The 23,542-nt window shown below is 38.7% G+C and overlaps 1 protein-coding gene across 1 annotated transcript in view; it reads right to left on the bottom strand.

The window, feature by feature from the left end:
- The window catches only part of LOC140121911 (dynein axonemal heavy chain 5-like), a 200,949-nt gene extending 181,399 nt beyond the window's left edge, over window positions 1-19,550 (bottom strand). Inside the window, exons 1-7 of the mRNA XM_072142073.1 lie at window positions 19,339-19,550; window positions 13,495-13,649; window positions 10,763-11,008; window positions 10,022-10,173; window positions 3,955-4,128; window positions 2,885-3,089; window positions 43-257 (exon numbers count right to left, since the gene is read on the bottom strand). Coding sequence (XP_071998174.1) covers window positions 43-257; window positions 2,885-3,089; window positions 3,955-4,128; window positions 10,022-10,173; window positions 10,763-11,008; window positions 13,495-13,649; window positions 19,339-19,474 — 1,283 coding nt within the window. The 5' untranslated portion in view covers window positions 19,475-19,550. The remainder of the gene's footprint in view (window positions 1-42; window positions 258-2,884; window positions 3,090-3,954; window positions 4,129-10,021; window positions 10,174-10,762; window positions 11,009-13,494; window positions 13,650-19,338) is intronic.
- Between the last annotated feature and the right edge of the window lie 3,992 nt (window positions 19,551-23,542).

Below are 23,542 nucleotides of genomic sequence, written 5' to 3' on the forward strand. Positions count from 1 at the left end.
TAGAATAGTTTTGTAATGATTGTCATCTTTACCATTTCTTACCGTTCATAAAGACTATTGTCACTTTTTAACACTTTTACTTTAAGTTTCTCTCTTTTAAGGATTCTTTCTTCTCCAAAACCTGTCATTGATAATGTTTCTTTTTTATTTTTCGTGATATGTTCCCTTATAACTTCCCAAAGTCGATCCTTTGAGTTTTCTACGGAAATTACTTCCCTCAGGAAAGACTTGCAATTTAGACACAACTGATTGGATACCTAGATACCAAATTAAAAATAAACATCTTTCACTTTTTATTTAAACAATTCTATTATATTTTTGGCTGGATTGAAAGCTGCTCTTTGTAGCAACACATTTGGCATATTAAATAAATCTAAACAGGTTTTATTCATTCTTTGTTCCACTTTGGTTAACTTATGGTTAAAACAGACTTGAGACGTAACAGATCCAGCATAAAATCTTTTAGGTAGGATCATGGTTCAGCTAGTATGAGGCCAGCCTTAGCTGCAGACTGCAGCGCTGAACTGTAGTCTCATAGTTTTTGTCCATGTGCTAACCGTTGATTTAACAACTAGTATACAAATTCATTTCAGTGGACTCATAGACACAGTCGTTGTTTCCATGGCCCCATTTGTAAACTGACTGCTTAAGCCACAAAACTCAGAGGAGGTGCTAATCCTGCCCAAGTTTGCAGCTCATGTAGTCTTTTTTACAGTCATGCATGAACTGTAAAAAAGACAGCATAAACAGAATGCAGAAACACTGTATAGGAATAAAAGTCAGGACAGTATTAAAAACAGTGCCTTAAGTTCCAATTATTTTGGTGATATTTGTGTAAAAGAAAAAAATATCAGAAAGCGCTTATATTGTGCAGTAGGTTTAAAAGATTGTTTTTCTAAATAGATAATAGGTGTGTGCTCACTTTTTTGGTTTTGTCGCAGTCACAACCAACTTTAACAGTTAAATAACCCATCCGCAGGGATGGCCCTCAGTTTACCCACTGTTGAACTCTAGAGGGTTTAGCTCAATAGAAAAATATGAGCATATAGCTCCTCAAAAAAATTACTGTTGGGGCCCCTAGCTATGGAATATAATTGTTTTTTTTTCTAATAAAAACGTATACATAAAATGTAATAACAGTTTCATCAGACATTTTGTAGCACGAAGCGGGCTCGTTGTTGGTCCATATCCGAGTCCGGTTTAGGTTGTGAAACGTGTCTCTTTTTAGATGAGACTGTTATTGTAATTTTAATTCATTATTTGAATTACATTTTATGAATAAGTTTTTATTAGAAATAAAACAATTACCATATACACTCAAGTATAAGCCGAGTTTTTCAGTATAAAATTTGTGCTGAAAAACCCTAACTTGGCTTATAAACGAGTCTATAAAAAAATTAACACTGTACTCACCTTTCCGACACCCTGGAGGTCCTTTTCTTGCTTCCGATGCTCTGGTGTCTCTCTGTGTCCTTTGGGTCCTCTTCAGGTTCCCTTGCACTGTCGGCGCCTCACAAACAATGACGTTGGCAAGTGGCTGATGTCATTGTGTGTGCCAGCTAAGCGGGAAGACCCGAAGAGGAGTTGAAGAAGACCGAAGGACCCAAAGAGGATCCGAAGCAAGAATAGGACCTATGGGGGGGCATCGGAAAGGTGAGTACATTGTTAATTTTTTTTTTTACAACAGGGGACTAGCAGGCTATATACTAGGGGGCTGGAAGGCTATATACTAAAGGGGGCTGTCAGGCTATATACTACAGGGGGCGGGCAGTCTATACGCTCATATCTTTTGAATAAAGTTCATATTCCTGGATTGTATTCTGCCTTATTTACATGGTTGATTATTTTACATTCTTAACTGGAGTTCATGATCTCCAAACTCTATTCTAAAAGTTCTACCATATATGAAAATGACAATCACCAGAACAAATCCTGTGGTCATAAATGTATGCTTTAAGTTCCATACTGAGAGCCCAGTAAACATTTTAACAAGGCTTTGAACCCAAACTTTGATTCCTTTTGAAAATTAAAAATATGTTCTTTATTGGAAGAATCATGTCAGAGTAGTGTGTAAAGGTTGATGTTTACAGAATATAGGGTGCTCCTGTGCATATCACACAAGGCTCTCTGTGCTCTCCAAATAGCCTAATTATGCATGCCTCCAGCGTAGCTAACATCCAGCCCCTCCTATTCCCCTTCATCTGTGACGTTGCCAAGCTCTCGGGAACATTTGTATAACACCTTTGTATAATTAGGCTAATGGGAGAGTGCAGACACCATGTGTCGTATGCCTTGGAGTGCCCAAACTTCATTAGCATATTTGTAAAAATGGATTTTTGGCTAAAGAACTCCAATGAAAGATAATATGCTGTATCAGCAGCTTTACATCAGTCTGCAGTCATGCCTGGTTTAAAATGATATCTACAAAGTATTAGATTTTCTTTAAGGGCCACCTTTGTTATAAACAGACAAAAAATAAGTGTTCAAAAATACAACCAATACTAATGTAAAGGGTTGTTTCAGCAAACAAAACTTTTTTGTTTGCTTTCAGTTCATAAAAACAAGTCCATGGTTATGTCACACAGGTGCATGAGTCGTCAGAACTGCGTTAAATAATGAGGAGTGCACTTGTGTGACATCCCATGACCAAGACAGATTTTTATCCACTGGAAGCAAACAATCAATCTCCTATTGAATAACAGCAAGCAGAGATTAAGCATACCACAGGGAATTGATATTTAAAGAATATTAGAAAATTAAATCACTTTGAATACCACCAACAATATTAATAATTTGCTGAAATTGGACATTCCCTTTAAATATTATATTGGAGGGAAAGTCCAAATGAATGCACTTATACATTGACAGTAATATTAGGTGGCACCTTAGTTAGCAATAGACCTAAAAATCCATTCTTTGAGAAGTGGCGTGATAGCATCTCCATTTGTTGTACACTGTTGAAGAAACCAGGTAAGATACTGTTTATGAGGTTTTCTGGATTGTTGTCTGTGTTCAAGGCAGCAAAATGACGATAGAGTGCCTCCAGGTATTTTACACGATCTTTAGTTGCATTCACTGCCTCTGTAATACTGAAAAAAACATGACACATTTTACTACAATGTATTAAACTTCACAACAGGGGCGCAAATTGAAGGGGTGGAGAGGTTGCGATTGCTCCCGGGCCCATACATTATAGTCGGGGGCCTGGCACAGACTTTGCACTGGGGGCCCATCAGCTTCTAGTTACGCCACTTCACTCAACAGTTGATTAGTGCCTGGGAAAAATGGGCAAAAACCTATTTTCACATCTGATTTCCATCTATTTGGAATATAGTTTTCATGGATCCCCATGAACTATATCTATGTGTGGTCCATAAAAATGCTAAAGACTACAATCCATTAAATTAATGATCGTGGTCATCAATCCATTAATCTGTTGAACTTAATGCAGCTATGTGCCCTGTGATAAAAGAAAGAACACGTGGCACGTGGCTGTTTTTCACAATCATGGGCTTTTTTTATCATGCAGTTACAAAAAAGCATAAATACCCTCGGAGAAAGTATCTGTTATTCCCATACCCTAAAACAGTGGTGGCGAACCTATGGCACTGGTGCCAGAGGCGGCACTCGGAGCCCTTTCTGTGGGCACCTAGGTCATCACCCCAGAATGAAGTTCACCAGACAGGACTCAAAGAATTTTCCTACAGAATCTTCCTACAATGATAGGCGAATTGTACCTCCTCCTTTCAACTGTGTTGGTGTCCTTAGGAGGCTGAACGATTGAAAGTTGTCAAAGAACAAGAGAAATAAATTATTGCTTAAATTGCTGTGCTGGCACTTTGCAATAAATAAGTGGCTCTTGGTTGAAGTTTGGGCACTCTGGCTCTAAAAGGTTAGCCATCACTGCCCTAAAATGTGAATATAATGTTTATAATGAATATAGAATGCCCTTACCTGATGTCAATAGCTTTCCACCTCTTCAGGAGACGCGACTTTGAGGAAATCATAATACCAATGACAGATTTACACTCTTTTCCTCTTAACTGTTCAGTTATGAAACCTAACATTTTCTGTCTGTGGTGCCACCGCTCAATCTCAGTCAAGGGAGTCGTTGTAATATCTAAAACTCTGGAAACAGATATACAAATTTATCAACTGCCCATAACACTATATCAAGGTAAAAACATCATCTTGATGTGTTTTCTGTCTTTGGCGACAGTTAATAATCTATCACTTTAAAGGAAACCTAAGTCACATTTCATTTCAGCGTTTCCATTCTTTAAACCCCCCTAGAAAGAACCCTACTTTTTTCTCAGTTTACAGAGCCATATGAAGACTTTGTTTTTGTGGGCCAAATTGTAATTTCAATGCCATTTTCAGGCATTAATTTTGTATTTCTTTTTATATGTGTTCTAAGAAATGGGGTAAATTGAGCTTTTATAATTCATACCTTTTTAAAATAATGTTTAAACTTTTAAACATTTTTAAACAAATTTATTTACTGTTTAATTAGATCTCTTGAAGCATACACTGCAAGACTAAAGTATTGCAATGTATGCAGGGGTGCACCTAGCCTTTCTGCTGCCTGAGGCGAACTATAGAAAAACGCCCCCCCCCCCCCAAAAAACTTGTAAAATATCAAGGAGTGTCAGGACCAGGCCCAATGTGAAAAATGTCAAAATAAAGCAATGCAAAATACATAACTATATAATACACACAGCGAGCTACTACAAAGAACAATATACATAAAACAATCCGCCATCTAATATAAAATCAATACAGCGTGCCGCCATATAATATAAAATCAATACAGCGTGCCGCCATATACCATATAATACATACAGCGTGCCGCCATATACCATATAATACATACAGCGTGCCGCCATATACCATATAATACATACAGCGTGCCGCCATATACCATATAATACATACAGCGTGCCGCCATATACCATATAATACATACAGCATGCCGCCATATACCATATAATACATACAGCGTGCCTCCATATACTATATAATACATACAGCGTGCCGCCATATATCATATAATACATACAGCGTGCCGCCATATACCATATAATACATACAGCGTGCCGCCATATACCATATAATACATACAGCGTGCCACCATATACCATATAATACATACAGAATGTTGCCATATACCATATAATACATACAGGGTGCCGCCATATACCATATAATACATACAGTGTGCCGCCATATACCATATAATACATACAGCGTGCCGCCATATACCATATAATACATACAGAATGTTGCCATATACCATATAATACATACAGGGTGTCGCCATATACCATATAATACATACATCGTGCCACCATATACCATATAATACATACAGCGTGCCGCCATATACCATATCATACATACAGAATGTTGCCATATACCATATAATACATACAGCATGCCGCCACATACCATATAATACATACAGCGTGCCCCCATATACCATATAATACATACAGCGTGCCGCCATATACCATATAATACATACAGCGTGCCACCATATACCATATAATACATACACTGTGCCACTATATACCATATAATACATGCAGCGTGCCGCCACATACCATATAATACATACAGCATGCCGCCATATACCATATAATACATACACTGTGCCGCCATATACCATATAATACATACAGCGTGCCGCCATATACCATGTAATACATACACTGTGCCACTATATACCATATAATACATACACTGTGCCACCATATACCATATCATACATACAGTGTGCCGCCATATACCATATAATACATACAGCGTGCCGCCATATACCATATAATACATACAGCGTGCCGCCATATACCATATAATACATACACTGTGCCGCCATATACCATATAATACATACAGTGTGCCGCCATATACCATATAATACATACAGGGTGCCGCCATATACCATATAATACATACAGCGTGCCGCCATATACCATATAATACATACAGTGTGCCGCCATATACCATATAATACATACAGTGTGCCGCCATATACCATATAATACATACAGAGTGCAGTCATATACCATATAATACATACAGTGTGCTGCCATATACCATATAATACATACAGTGTGCCGCCATATACCATATTATACATACAGCGTGCCGCCATATACCATATAATACATACAGGGTGCCGCCATATACCATATAATACATACATCGTGCCACCATATACCATATAATACATACAGCGTGCCGCCATATACCATATAATACATACAGCGTGCCGCCATATACCATATCATACATACAGAATGTTGCCATATACCATATAATACATACAGCATGCCGCCACATACCATATAATACATACAGCGTGCCCCCATATACCATATAATACATACAGCGTGCCGCCATATACCATATAATACATACAGCGTGCCACCATATACCATATAATACATACACTGTGCCACTAAATACCATATAATACATACAGCGTGCCGCCACATACCATATAATACATACAGCATGCCGCCATATACCATATAATACATACACTGTGCCGCCATATACCATATAATACATACAGCGTGCCGCCATATACCATGTAATACATACACTGTGCCACTATATACCATATAATACATACACTGTGCCGCCATATACCATATAATACATACAGTGTGCCGCCATATACCATATAATACATACAGGGTGCCGCCATATACCATATAATACATACAGCGTGCCGCCATATACCATATAATACATACAGTGTGCCGCCATATACCATATAATACATACAGTGTGCCGCCATATACCATATAATACATACAGGGTGCCGCCATATACCATATAATACATACAGCGTGCAGTCATATACCATATAATACATACAGTGTGCTGCCATATACCATATAATACATACACTGTGCCGCCATATACCATATAATACATACAGCATGCCTCCATATAGTATATTTTAAATGGTGGCACGATAAATGTACACACATACATACAGATATATATATATATATATATATATATATATATATATATATATATATATACACAGTATATACAGCAAATATACAGACACACATATATATATATATATATATTTACATATATACATACACAAATACATACAAATACACACAGACAAATCTATACATACACACACATATACATACATAGAAGTTACCTTTACTCTTTTTTCTTCTTTTCTCTTTGGCCTTGTCCTCTGGTGGAAGGAGGGGGGGGTTGCCTGGGATGTCGGAGCGCGGGGGGGGGAGTTGCCGGGGATGTCGGAGCGGGGGGCGGGGGGGCGGTGGCAGTGACGGACCGAGGGGGGTTCCAAAACGGAGCGTGAAGGGGGGGGACCAGCGCGGACATTGGGCTGGGGCGGGGAGTGGTACTTGTGCCGGGCCGGTGGATGAGCTAGGCGGGCTGCGGGGGGTGGAAGTGTCAGCGGGCGCGCAAGGGGAAGTGTAGGGCGGTGCGCAGGGGGAAATATCTGTGGGCGCGCAGGTACATATGACAGCCACGCGCGTGTTGAATGGATGGGCGGGCTGTGGGGGGAAGTGACGGCCCGCGCACAGGTACATGTGCCGGCCGCGGGCGGGTGGATGTGATGGGCGGCGGGGGGTTCGGGGAGATGTACCGGCCGTAACACATTCCGGCGGGCGGGAGCCCGACGCCGCCCCCTAGTGTAGCAGGAAGCGCGCCGCCTGAGACGAGAATCTCAACTCGCCTCATGGCAGGTGCGCCCCTGAATGTATGGCTTTTTTACGCTATACTTATTAAGCCTGACACAGGCAGCAGAGCCGCACACTTGAAGTGCCACACCAACCCTCAAAGGGGTATAGCCTTGAAGACATGTTTCTTATATGTACTCAGGATAACAAAATAGCACATTCTCTAATTCAGCGCCGAAGCTGCTTAGAATATAAAGATTAAAACCGTGTTAAAAAGCATTAAATCGCTTTATTGAAATAACGAAGATATGCTCCAGCAGCAGTTTGCCCTGAACTGGTGTAAGGAATTGGAGGCTTATAAGTACAATTGTAAAGTGGTAGGTTTCCTTTAATTTAATTTTTGCCAATAAAGGGGACAGATTCAGCATAACATAATCTTCTATTTTTGGGCTAATCCTTAACCCTAAATTATCAAATGTCTGTACCATTTTTAATTCCATTGACTCCAGAGGGGTCCTGCTTGATTTCTGTAGATTGACCTCAAACCCTGATACTCTACCGAACTCCCTAATCACTTTCAAGGCCTTGGGGACTGATATCTCTGAGTCTTTCAAAACCAAGAGAATATCGTCTGCAAATAACAAATCTTATCCTGACTACCTCCATATCCACCTCCAGCGATCTCTTTCATTGCCCTTACCTTTAATGCCAATGGTTCAATGAAGATTGCAAATAGCAATTGTGACAGAGGGCACCCCTGTCTGGAGCCCCTTGTTAGAGAGAAAAATGGAGAGTAGTCTCCAATAACCCTAATACACACTCTGGGTGCATTTACAAACAACTTAAGCCAGTCAACAAATCTTCTCCCCAGTCCAAATTACCCCATTACCTCCCAGAGGAAGGTCCACTCCACCCTGTCAAACGCCTTTGAGGCATCTAATGACAGGATGGAGCGGGTCTCCCCCCGGCCCAGCTGTAGGCCCATAAATAAGCGTCTAATATTAGTTTTAATGTTCCGCCCGAGATAAACCCGCATTGATTCTCACGAGTGAGGGCGGTTTGCCAAAAGCTTTGCCATCACTTTAGCATCTGCATTTAGCAATGAGATAGGCCGGTATGCAGCTTTTTTAAGACAAAATCAAACATATAAATTTAACCCACTTTCAAAACTGCATCAAAATAGCTAAAAGTGGAAAGATATCCTGCAGCATGTTCAAAAGACAACTGCTGTCTATATCACATCAGCAAAACTTTTTAACATATTAAGATAACGGATAGCATCATTATAGTGAAATAATAATAATAATACACTTTATTGCTCCCATTGGTAAAATTCTGATGTTTCTTACAACTCTTCCATTACAAAGAAACTTTAAAACATTAAAACAAATACATGAAAGATGTGTATGTTACAGAAAACAGGACACTGTAATACAGCATTCAACCAGTCAATATTCAATCACTGATGCCCACGTAGAAGTTCTTAGTCCATGTTACCTTTTATTGTACTCTTAAAATTGCCAGGGGAAAAATGTTCTTCTGAATCTTTCTATTTTACATTATATATGTATATATAAAAATAGCAGAAACGTTAAGTAGCACAACCAAACTAAGTATAATGGTTGAAGGCGGCCAGGGTTGGAAAAGAATGGAACACATACTTCTCTGGCTCTTAGTCCCTTCCTATTTTCAGGCTTCCAAATTTATGGCCTGTATCCAGGCAGAAGTTTTGGAGGGGAATGGGACCCACTTAAGCCAATGAATGGCCTCCTTGGGCCAGAGAACGATAATTCCCCTGTGTGAAGTCCCCTCAAAAATGAAAGTGACGTCATGTGATACAAGGAGGCCACTAAATGGCTGAAGTGTATCACATGAACCTGACACAGAAGGTCACCCAGACGATAGAAAGTAAACTGGTGGGAATAGTAGGAAATGCATCAAAAATTGTCCAGATAAAAAATATAAAATCCTTTATAAAACCTATAATCAGCCATTTATGTAATAAATAAAATAATAATATATAAACTTGAATTACACATAATGAAAAAAAGGGTAGTCAAGGTCCATACCTTCAGTATAATATTATTATTATTGTTATTATTGTTTGTGAATATTGATTACTGTATTTACTATTTTAATATATTGATGAATTAAGAATTGGCTCATAAATTTACTTTTATCTAAATAGTATATACTGCTTGAAGATACACCAGTTTGGCTTGTAGTCTTGAGTGCTGCTATATTCTTATTGGTTTCATGTTATTACAGTAAAATATGTTTATTTTCAAAAAATGTTACTCATTTGTATGTTACTGTTTCTTCAAAATCATTACCTTTCATCAATGGCTTCCATCAAAATCTGATCAATGGTTTTTATCCATTCAGAAACAAGTGTTTCAGCTTCGCTCACTAACTCTGGATCTAAAACTGCAGATCTCTGTAGTAGAAAGTCTGCACTTACAACAATATGTGGTCTCTTTAAAATCTGCAACACAATACATTTAGTCAGCCACAGAAATCAAACATTAGGAAGAACAAAAGAGAAAACAACAATAACTTTTTGCTGTGGAAATCACAAGCAATGGTATTAAAGTCTTTAGTTAACAAAAGTTTAATACTTAATATAAATCATAACACTACTCTATTCAGCCAAAAATGCAACATTTTATCTTTTACGACAGATATCTACGGTTTAGAGCCGTACATACGTCCCCCATAGATCGGCAATGGCCGCATGGAGCGATACGGTGAAGGGCTCCGTACACAGGGAAAAGATAGGACACGTTCTATCTTTCCCCCATGTTACAGGCTGTGCACAATGAATCGCTATGGAAAGGGGGAAGGGTCACCCCTCCACCTCTCCATCGCGGCTGACGTATGCCCGCCTGGCCTGAGCCGTGCGGGCATACGCCACTGTGCATGTAGCATAAAGGGTTTTTATACGTTGTTTTCTGACAGGCTAAGTGCACATAATCCTATATGGAATCTGGCTTTGTCATTACTCCTTAGCCTTTAGTTGATGGTAAACTTTCCAAAATTATACAAATCTGTTATTGGTCACTTTCTTAACTTACAGTCATATGATGTTTTCCCAAATCAGTTGTGGTGGCTGCTTCATCAATGGATGAAACATATTTATCCAGGCCTGACATAAAGCTTATGACATTCTCCTGGCTGCAGAAGCCCCAGTCTTTTTGAGCACGCAGAAGTGGGATGTATAATTCATTTAATAGGCATCTTAGACTCTCCACTGGGTCTTCCTTTATCTCACCACAGAGTATTTCTTTTTCTATCAAACCAGCATCAACATCATGGTTTATCTGAACAAAATAAACAATATCAGCAGTGGTCATAGTTACCCAACACATTAACCTTTTCCAAGCAATGGAATATCGCTAAACAATGGTGAACAGTGTCACTATACAAACAATGTATACATCTGCTGTAGCTACAGATCCCCCCAAGAAGACTGGTCTCATGCAGAGGCCTCTCCTATGAGATACTCTGATAATGGATGTGGCTTGAGAACCAGTGTTTTTGTAATATCACCACTCACTGCTGATTGGTTCTAGCGGTCACACAGAGACTCCTTACTCAACACAGAGACTGGGAGCACAGCTAAAGGCGCAGCGCTCAATTGCATGCATGAAAATATATTACTTGCAGACCATTGTGTCAATTAAAACCCCTTTAATTTTAAACCCCTTATCACCGACACTAGTTTTCAGCTCAATGACCAGACTCGATTTTTCAAATCTGACATGTCTCACGATAATTGGTTATAACTTCGGAACGCTTTAACATATCCCGGTGATTTTGAGAATGTTTTCTCGTGATACATTGTACTTCATGTTAGTTATAAAATTTAAGTGATACGTTTTGCGATTCGTTCTGAAAAAAAGAGAAAATTTGGCAAAAGTTTGTAAAAATTCTTCATTTTCCAAGTTTGAAATGTTCTGCTTTCCAGACAGGAAGTAAAACTACCCAAAAAGCTTGATAAATTACATTTACGGAATGTCTGCTTTATGTTGGGATGATATTTTATGCATCCTCTCACTTTTCTAGTATGTTATGAGGTGCAGAACTTTAGGTGCGATTTTTCTCATTTTCATGAAAATTGCCAAAACTCACATTTTGAGGGAAAACTCAGCTTTCAAGTGACTTTGTAAGGTCTAAATAATAGTAAAACCCCATAAATTACCCCACTATAGAAACTTCACCCCTCAACGTATGTAAAACAATTTCTATTAAGTCCATTAACCCTTTAAGTGTTTAAAAGTGTTGTTAAAACAATATGGACCTGCGATTTTGAAACTATGGAATTTTTTTGGAAAATACATTCATTTAGGCCAAACTGACATTTTCAGAATAAATTAAATGATGAAATGCACCTCAACGTTTGATGCCCAATTCCTCCCGAGTGTACTGATACCCCATATGTGGTGGTGTCCTGCTGTATGGGTGCACGGCCAAGTATAGAATGAATGGATGCGCCATTCACAGCAGATTTGTATTGTCACATTGTACGACCTATACATTTTTATTTTTTTTGGTAATGCAAACATATGAGGGCTTATTTTTTACGGGATGAGATACAATGTATAGATAATTCATTTAGGGGGTCTATAGCTTATTCATGAGATTTTATTAACTATTTCAAGGGGGACACAAACAAAATCATACATTTTTGGATTTTTAGCATTTTTTTCCCCCGCTTATGGTAACATAAAAATAATATTTTATCTTTATTGTCTGGTTCACTACGATTGCGGTGATACCTCATTTATATTGTTTTTCTTATCTTTGCTCAATTTTCCTGAGCAAAACCAATATTGGAGAATATCGCATTGTTTTTACTATTGACAACTTTTTAGGGCCATAACTTCTGTATTTTTCTGTTGTCAGACCTGGTTGAGGGCTTATTTTTTGCGAAAAGAGTTGTTCTTTTCACTCGTATCATATTAGAGAACGTAGCTTTTTTGATCACTTTTTAGAACATTTTTTGTGATGGTGTTTGATGAAAAATTGTATATTACGGGAAGTTTTTCGTAGCTTTTTTTTCATCATTCACCGAGTGGGTTCAATATTGATTTAGATTAATTGTACAGATTAATACGGACGTGGTGATACCAAATATGTAAATTTTTCGTGTGTTTTTGTGTTTTATATACTGTATTTGCATTATATGTGTAACTGGGGAGATTATGGGACCTTATTTTATTTATTTATTTATTTAATTATTATTATAAAATAATTTAATCTTTTTTTTTTTTTTACTTTCACTTATTTTCCACCTTTTGGTTTGAACAAGCGATCATCCGATCACTTATTTAAGCCTCTACGCTGCAATACACTTGTATTGCAGTGTATAGTGTAAGTAACTGAGAATGCTGCACATGCTCAGTTACATACAGCCGGGTCCTGCCAGGAAGGCAGAACCCGGCGAGAAGAGGAGCAGGAAGCCCCGGGTTACTCGCTGGACCCGTGGCAGCGGAAGGAGGGATCGGATCCCCCGGTAAGCACACCGGGGGGGTCCGATCCACGTGGGACACACTTGAGCGCGGCGTGTAAGGGGTTAAACACCCGGGATCAGAGTTTTTACGATCCCGGGTGGTAGTGCCGGGTCTGGGCTGTGATATCACAGCCCGACACCGGCACTATACTGACCCAATGTCCCGAAACCTTTCTACGGCGCCGCGTCAGAAGAAGTATCCTTAATGACCGACGTAGATTCCCGATAGGGCGGTCATTAAGGGGTTAAAAATACAACATTATGATGATTGTAATGTCATACTATTGCACTTACCTCAAAACGTAGAAAGTAAAGTAATACAGGGAAAGATGTTTTTAAATGCAGAATTTCCAAATTTTGGAGATCAGACTTAACGTGAAATTTCCAGGTACATGGATTTGCTTTGTCTCTAGCTTCTATGAAAAAGAAGATGGCCTGGTGTCCGTCAGCTGTTAAGGAAAAAATTGTAATTTATTTACTTAAAGTAGACCATATTGAAAATAAGAAGTTGAGAGCTGTGCCATTACTTGTTTTGTTGGAAATACAACAAATTTTAGAACTTTATAAATTAGGGTCTAGTATATTACGTTGACTTATCTGAAGCATATGGATACTCGTGTAATACAATGTGCAATATTCTGACAAGATTCAAACATGAAGATTTCTACATTGTTAGTTTGTTGTTGTTTGTTACTTTTGGCAGCTTCCTATGGACTAAATATTGTGGTATGGCATAAGTGCAGTACTTCAGTGCATTGTAGGGTACGGGTTTGGCTAGAAGAGATGCCATAGATGTGGTTCATTAAGGAGAATGTATTTCTCTAAAGAAAATCTATCATCGTATTTCATCCCTATAAAAAACCATTACTGGGGGTTGGTAGATCTCACCCCCAAGGTTGTAGCCATATATTCATATAGAGGTTTCCTCCGCTTATAAAATAAAGTTTTATATATATAAATTTAGCAAAAGTGAATAGGGAGCATTTCCAGAGCCAGACATGGACCACTCAGCTGAACATTCAGCTTTAGAATATATATTTACACCTGGCAATGAGTTTTCTAGAACCTTGCAGCTTTTTTACTTCATAAAAGATTAAATCAATTATCAAATGTGCGTTTCCCAATTTGACAATGGATTTGCAGCACTTTTAGGGTCCTATCAGAAGCCGTTCTGGGGGAGACTCATTATGCCTTCACTGCCAGTTGTCTGGCAGAGAAGGCCCATAAATCTCCCCACAACTTTCAGTTTCTCTGTTTTCCAGACCCAAACAACACTAAGGGCATTTTGGGGCAATAGCTTCTTATGACCTTGTTTTTACAAAAAAGAATTTAACAATTATGCAAATCAGCTTAAGGGGTCCAAAGTCCACAGATATCAATGCAGCCTGGAGCCCCTCAGGCTCATTTGCAGATATCTACAAAGGCTTAGGAAGCCAAAAGAAGACTAGATCCTGTCATAGGGGGCACACACCAGTATGTAAGTATGTTTTGTTTACAATCCTTCATCCTGGTGGTACATGTCTTTTAAGACTGAACTGGTGCAGATTGCGGCTAATCTACTAAGAGGCCACAGCCTTTTAGTAGATACAGGTGTCAGTTTTTATAACGTCAGTCTTAAAACATTTCCCCCACCATCTGTGTTGTCCATAGCAATTAATTACAGTGCAATCACAATTTAATTTCTAAAAATGTAAACATAAAATGGCAGCTGTGTTGTGAAACGTTGCTATGAACAACAAAGACACAAATCTTGTGGTGCTTTAACACAGGTTTTGGCACATTTGATATAAAAACATGTGCATACTGCATTCCATGCCTTTTGATGGAAATTCACTTGGCACATATTTTTTACATCATTTGTCTACAGTGACAGCCTTAAAACTGCGGATCGTATCTGCTTGGCTCCAAACAGTGTATCAGGTGTGCATCCAAATGTATCAGGATCATACCCCACACAGCGCTTCTAACCAGTCTGCTGCCTCCCCCAACATTCCCCTCCTGCCGCCTGCTTTTGAAAAGCATGAAGGATGGCGTATTGTGCAGGCGTGAAAATGCCCAAGAGCTGGTTGACGTCATTGGGAGGGGAGGGTCAGTGAAGATAGCCGGCTGGAGAGAAGTGCTGTGAAAGGTGTGATGATACATTAACCTAAACTTAAAAGTAATTTTTTATAATAAAAGTTTAGCAACATTAAGCAGTTTAACTTCTACATAGCACTGGAGGACCTGTCAGGGTGCTTTGGAACAGTAAACCACACTAAACCAGGTCCTTATAGACTGGTGGTTTAGTTACTTGAATTGCCATTTTTGAGGTCTCTTTGTGGCCCCAATCAATGAAAATAAACCTTTATACTTACTTAGATGGGTCGAATGAGCCACATCCGGCCAATCTTTGGTGGTCCCCGCGCTTGTGCAGTAAGCTGGAGCAGTACATATTGCCTTCTTTGTGCAGCTTTGTAACCACAGCACATGAAGCTGGCTTTACTGCACATGTATAGTGCGCTCAGGGCTATATCTTCGCTTCAGACAGCAGAATGCAGAGCCACCTATTCTAATATGGGCAATTCAGGCGCCCATTGGCACCCAAATTGCCCACCTATCGGGCTTTCTGCGTCACTCCATGCTATGCAGAGACACAGACGGAAAATAGACTGCACGTAAGTATCAGTTTTTTATTTTTACTGGCCAAGTACTACCGTAATTAAATTGGGGGAGTCTATATATATTTATTTGGGGCCCGGATACTGTTTATACTCGGGGGGTCTAATTGTAACTAAACTAGACATATGTGGCTGTATTTAATATAAATAAACTGGGGGTGACTTTGTGTGAGGCTACATATAAAACAACTGTGGAGGGCTTGTAAATATAATAAAACTGGAGTGGGGAAAATCTATATATGGGACAAGATATTAATTAAACTGGGGACTTAATGGGAGGCTCTATATAATTAAAGGTAACCTGTCATCAGTAATGGGCCTAATACACCACTACTAGTATGTTGGCTAGCAGCTTAACACCTTCCAGAGCATGTTTCTTTCATGGTTCAGCGTGGTTACATCATGCAGAAAATCAACTTTGAAGTGAGATATAAACTGGTATAAAGTCAAGGAGGCGAAAAGTTTAACATTGAAGTTAAGCTCTCCCCACATCCTCCCATGTGATTGACAAAATGCATCAGACTTCAGGAGATCTGCCTAGTGATGTTTCTTAACCATTAATTACAGTGAAGGGAGCATTATAGGCATGGAGAGCCTGACTTCAGTGATAAATTCTCCGCCTACTTGACGTTATGCAACTAATTCACATCTCACTTCAATGCTGATTTTCTGGATGATTCCACCATATAAGACCATGAAAGAAACATTATCTGGAACATGTTTAGCTGCTTCACAACATACTAATAGTGGTTTATTAGGTGAATATCTGCTGACATGTTCCCTTTAAGCTGGAGGGGGTGGGCCATGTCAAATAGTAATTCAACAGGGGCTGGTGGACTATATGGTAAATTAATTCTGTATACAGAGCTGGATTTTCATTTAACTAGAGATGGCTGTATATGGGATACAGTGTATAACTAAGTTGATAGGGCTGTATGTGTGGGGCCAGATTTTATTTAAGCTATAGGGGATCTGTATGTGGGAGCTGTATATAATTAAATAGGCGAGGGTGAATATTGTGGCCTTTAAATAAATTAAATTAAAGCAGGGCTGTATAAAAATAAATAATTATATATGTACAGTATAAATTCATTAGGCGGTGCTATATTCACACTGGTCAAGGTAGCATATGTAACTTACCCTATATACTTGAGTATAACCCAAGTATTTTTTGTGCTGAAAAAAACACTTTTTTTTCTTATAGGCTGGGCATTCCTCTGGGAGGCGCTGTATACTAGGGACAGGGGGCTGCAGGCTGAAAACTAGGGACAGGGGACTGCTGGCTGTATACTGGAGGGCAGGGGCTTCAGGCTGTATACTGGGGGCAGGGCTGCAAGCTGTATACTGTGGAGAGGGGGCTGCAGGCTATATACTGGGGACAGGGGCTGCAGGCTATATACTGTGGACAGGGGGCTGCAGGTTGTATACTGGGAGGTAGGGGCTGCAGGCTTTATACTGGGGGGCAGGGGCTGTAGATTATATATTTAGGGCAGGGTCTGCAGGCTATATATTGGGGATAAGGGGCTTCTGGCTACAAACTGGGGAGGACCTGTCAGGGTGACTATATACTGGGGACAGGCTGGCTATATACTAGGGCTGAGGCTTACAATAATTACTTTACATAATGTGAAAATGTTAATTAATTAGGGAGTTCTGTATATATAATTGATTGAGTGGTGTTGTGAGGGTTTTATATATATATATATATATATATATATATATATATATAGTTTAGGGGCACAGTATTCTTATTCAGGTGACTTTATACTGTATGTGACTGTGGTATTTTTAGGGAAGCTGGGTGGAGATGTGCTGCATGGAGCTGAAGACATCTGGCTGTGAATTTTGCAGTGATACATCATGGATGGGAGAGCCTGTAATAAAGTCCTTTCCTGATGCAAAAACTTGTCATCTATAAGTTACTGGATGCCACCAATGACTCTCAGAATCTGTAGTCAGTCACAGAGTGTAAGTGAGCCTACCAGTTGGGATGTTATAAATTGTTAGTAAAGATTTCAGCATTAACTGAACAGGATGCGGGCAATGGAACAGAGGTAACCTACTGAAGGAGGGGGGGCAGCATTTTAATTTTCGCTACAGGCAGCAAATATGCTAGGATCGGCCCTGAGTACAGTGGCTTCATTGTGTGACTACACAGGTCCTCGAAGCTCCGGAGTATACAAGTACTTTTTATTAAACGGGGACATAGTAAAAAACTTAAGGGGGAGATTTGTGACAATAAGCCAATGGTCCATAAAGACTTGTGGGTGGTTAAGTGTCCTAAATCTCCCTGACAGGTCTTCTTTAAGTAGTAGATTTTTATTATAATGCAGCAAACTCTAGCAAGGATGAATACACATATATCCGTGGGACACACATTACAAAATAATTGTAGTTTACCTTGGGTATTGATTTTCATTACAAAATATTTTTTTTTATTGGGATTAGTTCTTTTTTTTTGTTACCGTTTATTTTTAAGAGTGCTTTCAAGGCTTTCATTAAGTCTTCTGGCTTTATCGTAATGACAGTGGCACCCATCAAATGCATTCACTGGGTGCCAAAACAATGCTGTAAAAACAATAAAGTTTATTACTAAGTAATAAACCTATTGAGGTTGCTTTGACAACTTTGGAGACAGTGTGGTCCCTAGGTGAAGCTTTATAGTTCTGGCTGTAAACAGCGGATCCATAATACTCCTTATACAGCACAGAGAGCTTCTTTCCTAATACTATAGATATTCAAAAACGTTCTTGCAATGTTGGGTCTGGACTGTCAGTGGGCGATCCACGGGTGGTTAGTGTAGCCAGATATTACTTAAATTCTATAACACATTGTAAAATGGAATTTTATCAGACACTGAGCTTAAACAACTATAGCAGTCATATCAGAGTTGACAAATAACATAGGGTCTAGAAATACCAGAATAACCTTCGCGCTACTTAATGTCATATAGAAAGACGGTAGTAACAAGCATATGCGTATGTATACAATTTGACAATTATTTCACATATATATTGACAGGAGAGTTGAAAATGGTCGTATACACAATTGGATTTGTTTGCTATTTCCTGTGTTTTTCCTTTTTCCAATAATGCCCAATTCCAGGGCGTTGTTTGTTAAGTTGTAAAAAACAGAACAAAGTTGAAATACAGGGCTATGAATTTGGAGCATGTAGAAAACATTACTAGCAATTTGTCATTTGTTAGTAAAAAAAAAAAAACAAAACAAAGTTGAAATACTGAGTTATGAATTTAGTGCATGTAGGAAAGATCACTGGCATTGCAAATATTTCTAATAAAAAGCATTGCACTGACATATTACATCCCCCCTGGTGTCAGTTTGTCCTTTTGCTGGCACATTGCAAATACCAACGGGTCTTAGACTGGCAGTGAATCTAAGGTAATATTCTGCAGCTAACCTTATCTTCGTGGCGCCAGTCATGCCAGTCTTCCCCATAAATAACCCCCCTACCAGTACTGACCCTGCAGAAACTTGTTGATAAGCTGGAGATTGTCAGGTTCCAGGATGAAGGCTTCTAGGGCAGCAGAGCTCTCCGCACCACCATTGTCCAGTGCCTGCTGCACTTTGCTTGCTATCCACCAGTGTCTCTCGTCCATTTCTCCCTTTTAATGAAATTATTTTCACAATTTCAGCATCTCGCTGAGACAACCTCTTATGTAGAGACCTGTTCCTTGTCAGGCTACAGCTGTTGTCATGGCCAACAGTAAACAGTCCACACAATGAAGCAGTAACCCTTCACTCCTGAGGGGAGAAGGGAACAATAGCCCTTGTGTTTATTTTGTTTGCTGTGCACTGGCTGCAGATATAATGATGTATGGCAACTTCATGCCAGGAGCCTCACTGCCCACCTTACCTACTGTTACCTGGCATGACAGAACACGGATACATTTTACAATGAATATTTTTTTTTTCGTTCAAATACTTTTTATTGAATGTTTTTTTATTTCACAATAGATCAATACTGTGCAAAGGCTTAACAGACTACAATGAATATTTAACTATGTTAAGGCTACATCAGAATCTGCTTTACCATTGATCCAAAACTACATTTAACATAAATATGTTTTATGTGTATTTACATATGTTTTGAAACTCTTTCTTAATGTAAAAAAAATAGTTGGGGTTTTGATTAGATTATAAAGTTTGAAAAAACTTTATTATCTAATAAAAAACACAGATAATGCCAAAATCAAGAGGTGCTACAATATGAATCTGTCACCATAGGTGATAATTTTGGAATATGCAGTTACACTATTAAGTAGAGAGACAGACCCCCGTAATATGTGCTCTGTAGTACTGCAGACTATGACACAATTGTGGAACATCATTTATTATGCAGTTATTATGGGGTTAAAGGTAATAAAATAATAAAATAGTAAAATATTTAAAAATAATAAAACTCCTTGAATTTTCACCCATGTTACAGACATTTCTGCAAATATTTCATACAGATGAATTAGGTCTGGAAAAAGTAATTTACAGTGCAAAACAAATCTTATACAAATGTACATGTGATTTATGTTCTGTGCAGGGGAGTGTGATATCCATTTATAATAGTGGATTTAAAGGACATCTACCACCAGGATCAAGGATTGTAAACCAAGCACAATGACATACTGGTGAATGCCCCTTCTGGCAGGACCTGCCCTTACTTAACTGCTTAACGCTCTGCGCAGTGGCTCATTGTAATGAATGACCTGCAAAAATGCCATATATTGCAATACAGAAGTATTGCAGTATATGGTAGGAGCGATCTGACCATCTAGGGTTAATGTACCCTAAATGGTCTAAGAAATAGTGGGGAAAAAAAGAAAAAAAAAAGTTAAAAAAATAAAAAAAATTAATAAAATATTAAAAATTCAAATCACCCCCCTTTCCCTAGAACTGATATAAAACATAATAAACAGTAAAAATCACAAACATATTAGGTATCGCCGCGTCCGAAAATGCTTAGAAAAGCAGATTATGAAGTTTTATTCTGTACCTGGTAACTAGGGAGAACCCAGCGAGTTGAGGTGAGCGGATCGCCTTGGCTCGAGTCCACGGCCTTGCTCTCTGCATGCCAGCCAGAACATGCCTCTATCTTTCCTACGTTGCACGTCCCCCTGGCTGAGTTCCCACACACACGCATTGGCCGCTCTCAGCTGCCATTGTTAATTAGTGAGCAGGAAGCCAGGGGCCGCGTGACGTAGGAAAGATAGAGGCGTGCGCTGGCTGACACGCAGAGAGCAAGGCCGTGGACTCGAGCCGAGGCCATCCGCCCACCTCGACTCGCTGGCATTTGACATTTTTTTAATGTTTTTTAACACATTAACTGCCATGATTGGAGCCAATCAGATGTATAGTACAGATAAGAACTGCCCTGTACGTTCCCTTCAGACAGCCCTTACTGCAACACGACATACTATAGGAATAGTACATTGTTCTGTGGATAAAAGTTAATGTCCCACTAGATGCCTTATGCATGCAATACCTTGATTGGTTAAATACTTCAATTTACTTAATATATAGCCAACAGCCAGTGAGATATTTAGATGCATTTACAGAATAAAAGTGTAGAAGTTACAGAATACCAAAGGAAATCTACTATTAAAATCCAGCATGATAACCCAGGGACACTTACTATGCACTGTGACTATGGTACACCTCTTATATTTGTTATACATGTCCTCTTTCCCTTTAAAATCAACTTTTAAAATTATCATATTGAGACGGAAGGGCTCTGGGGGTTTTACCAGATTGTAGATGCACAGGCTGTTAAACTGTATTCTAATACTTCCTCTGCTGCAGTGAGATTACAAAAGCCAGAGGGAGGGGAAAATGCAGAGGTAGCAGGTGGAGGAGTGTTACTGCATGGTGCATATAAAGCTAGAGAACAGAGGGGCTCTGGTAATGCACCCAAGAGCCCTTCAGGCTCATTAGAATAAGTCTATCCATCTAATACATTAAGATGTACATATAGATAATGCTGTTAAGGATCTACAAAGTGAGCTCAGGGGCTGAGCACTCTTTATCCAGGAAAACAATCTAGATCTGCTATTGATTGGAAATAAAACACATAATTAAGCTTGTGCCGCAGTTCAATATGCATTCAAACATCTATATTTTACACAGTGGGTTTAGTGGCACTTATTGGTCTCTGTTCAACCGGTTTTGGGTGCAGCCACAATGGGTCTTAACACCAAAAAGGCCCAATGAAAAAGTTTAGCAAATGTTTTTTGTGTATGTGGGCACGCTCAAAAGTCGGTTTCGGAAGTGAATCGCAATTTTAATAACACTTTCTGGTAAACATAGATAAAATAGATAAAACAATAACAATAATCCTTAATATGATGGCAGATATTCAATCTTAGTGGGTAAAAACACTGTAGAATTCTTACAGATGGGTATCTATCACACCATGTATACAAGGGCGATCTAATTTCTAAATGTGTACTAAAGGTGGAGTATGTCTACACTTATATAGTGTGAAAGTATGTATCCGATTGTGTATTTTTACCTGTTTCTATTAGGCATATAACAAAGTTACATACAGAAGACCATTAGAAATTGCATGCTTAAAATGGAAAAAATAATAATAATAAAATCGTAGAATAAAAATAAAAAGTAAAGAGTCCAAAATTGTAATTCTAAAAAATAAAAACAAAAACTATATTTTACAGATGGAACTTGTTTGCTTACTGTTCTCTGTTTACGTCTGTTTTACAAGGATTAATGTGTACATAGTGGCAAATAAAATGTTAAAAATGTGCTGACCAAAGTACTTGAGTTACATTCATACTGAATAGCAGATGTTACGATAAAAGTGTCCATATTCATCCACCAAATGCCAATAGAGTGTCCTTGGCTTATGCTGGATGAATAGGACTGAACAAATTTCTTATTTAGACAAATTTAGTGAACCATTAGTGTGGTATGAAGTACAATTCAAATCGAGCATGATAAACCAGGGACTTTGATCCAGACACAGTGACTGTGATAATCTTCCTATATTAGTTATCCTTGGCCTCTTCCCTTTAAAAATCAACTTTTATAATTATGCTAATAAGTCTGTGGGGTGTTTCCAGACCCCTACATTGCTGAAGCTTCGCAGGCTGTTACAATGAGCAGAGCATTTCTCTCCTCCCCCTGCACCTACTTAAAAAAATATATACTATATAGTACAAAAAAAAACAGTTATTATTAATTTTAGCCCTAAAAAAAAATAAAAATGAAAACAAGGACCTTTAATATTTTTATTTTTAACTATCCCTATGTGTGACAAAAGAAACGCCACAAACATTCTTATGATATTACACAAAAACTGAGGTTATGGCCCACTAATAAGTATGAAAACATGGTAAAAATGCCCTGGTCAGAAAAAGGTTAAAATGCAAACAGAGAGGGGGATAATAATCAGAAATGTCAAGGAGCAAAACTGTTCTAGTTACACATGGCAGCAAATCAGAACACAGCTTCCATTTTCTCACAGCTGTTTACAAAATTAAAGCAAAGCTCTGATTGGGTGCCACAGGCAACTAGAACAGTTCTGCTTTCAGACACTTCTGAAAAATCTCCATCATGACAGCTGCATAATGCAATCTCCTCTCTGACCACAGATGTGTCTAGACCTTAACGCTTGTGTCTGACAAGCAGCAAGAAGTGTTTTCTCAACATGGCAAAAC

This window comes from Engystomops pustulosus, chromosome 3 (genome assembly GCF_040894005.1).
Source record: "Engystomops pustulosus chromosome 3, aEngPut4.maternal, whole genome shotgun sequence".
NCBI classification, from domain to species: domain Eukaryota; kingdom Metazoa; phylum Chordata; class Amphibia; order Anura; family Leptodactylidae; genus Engystomops; species Engystomops pustulosus.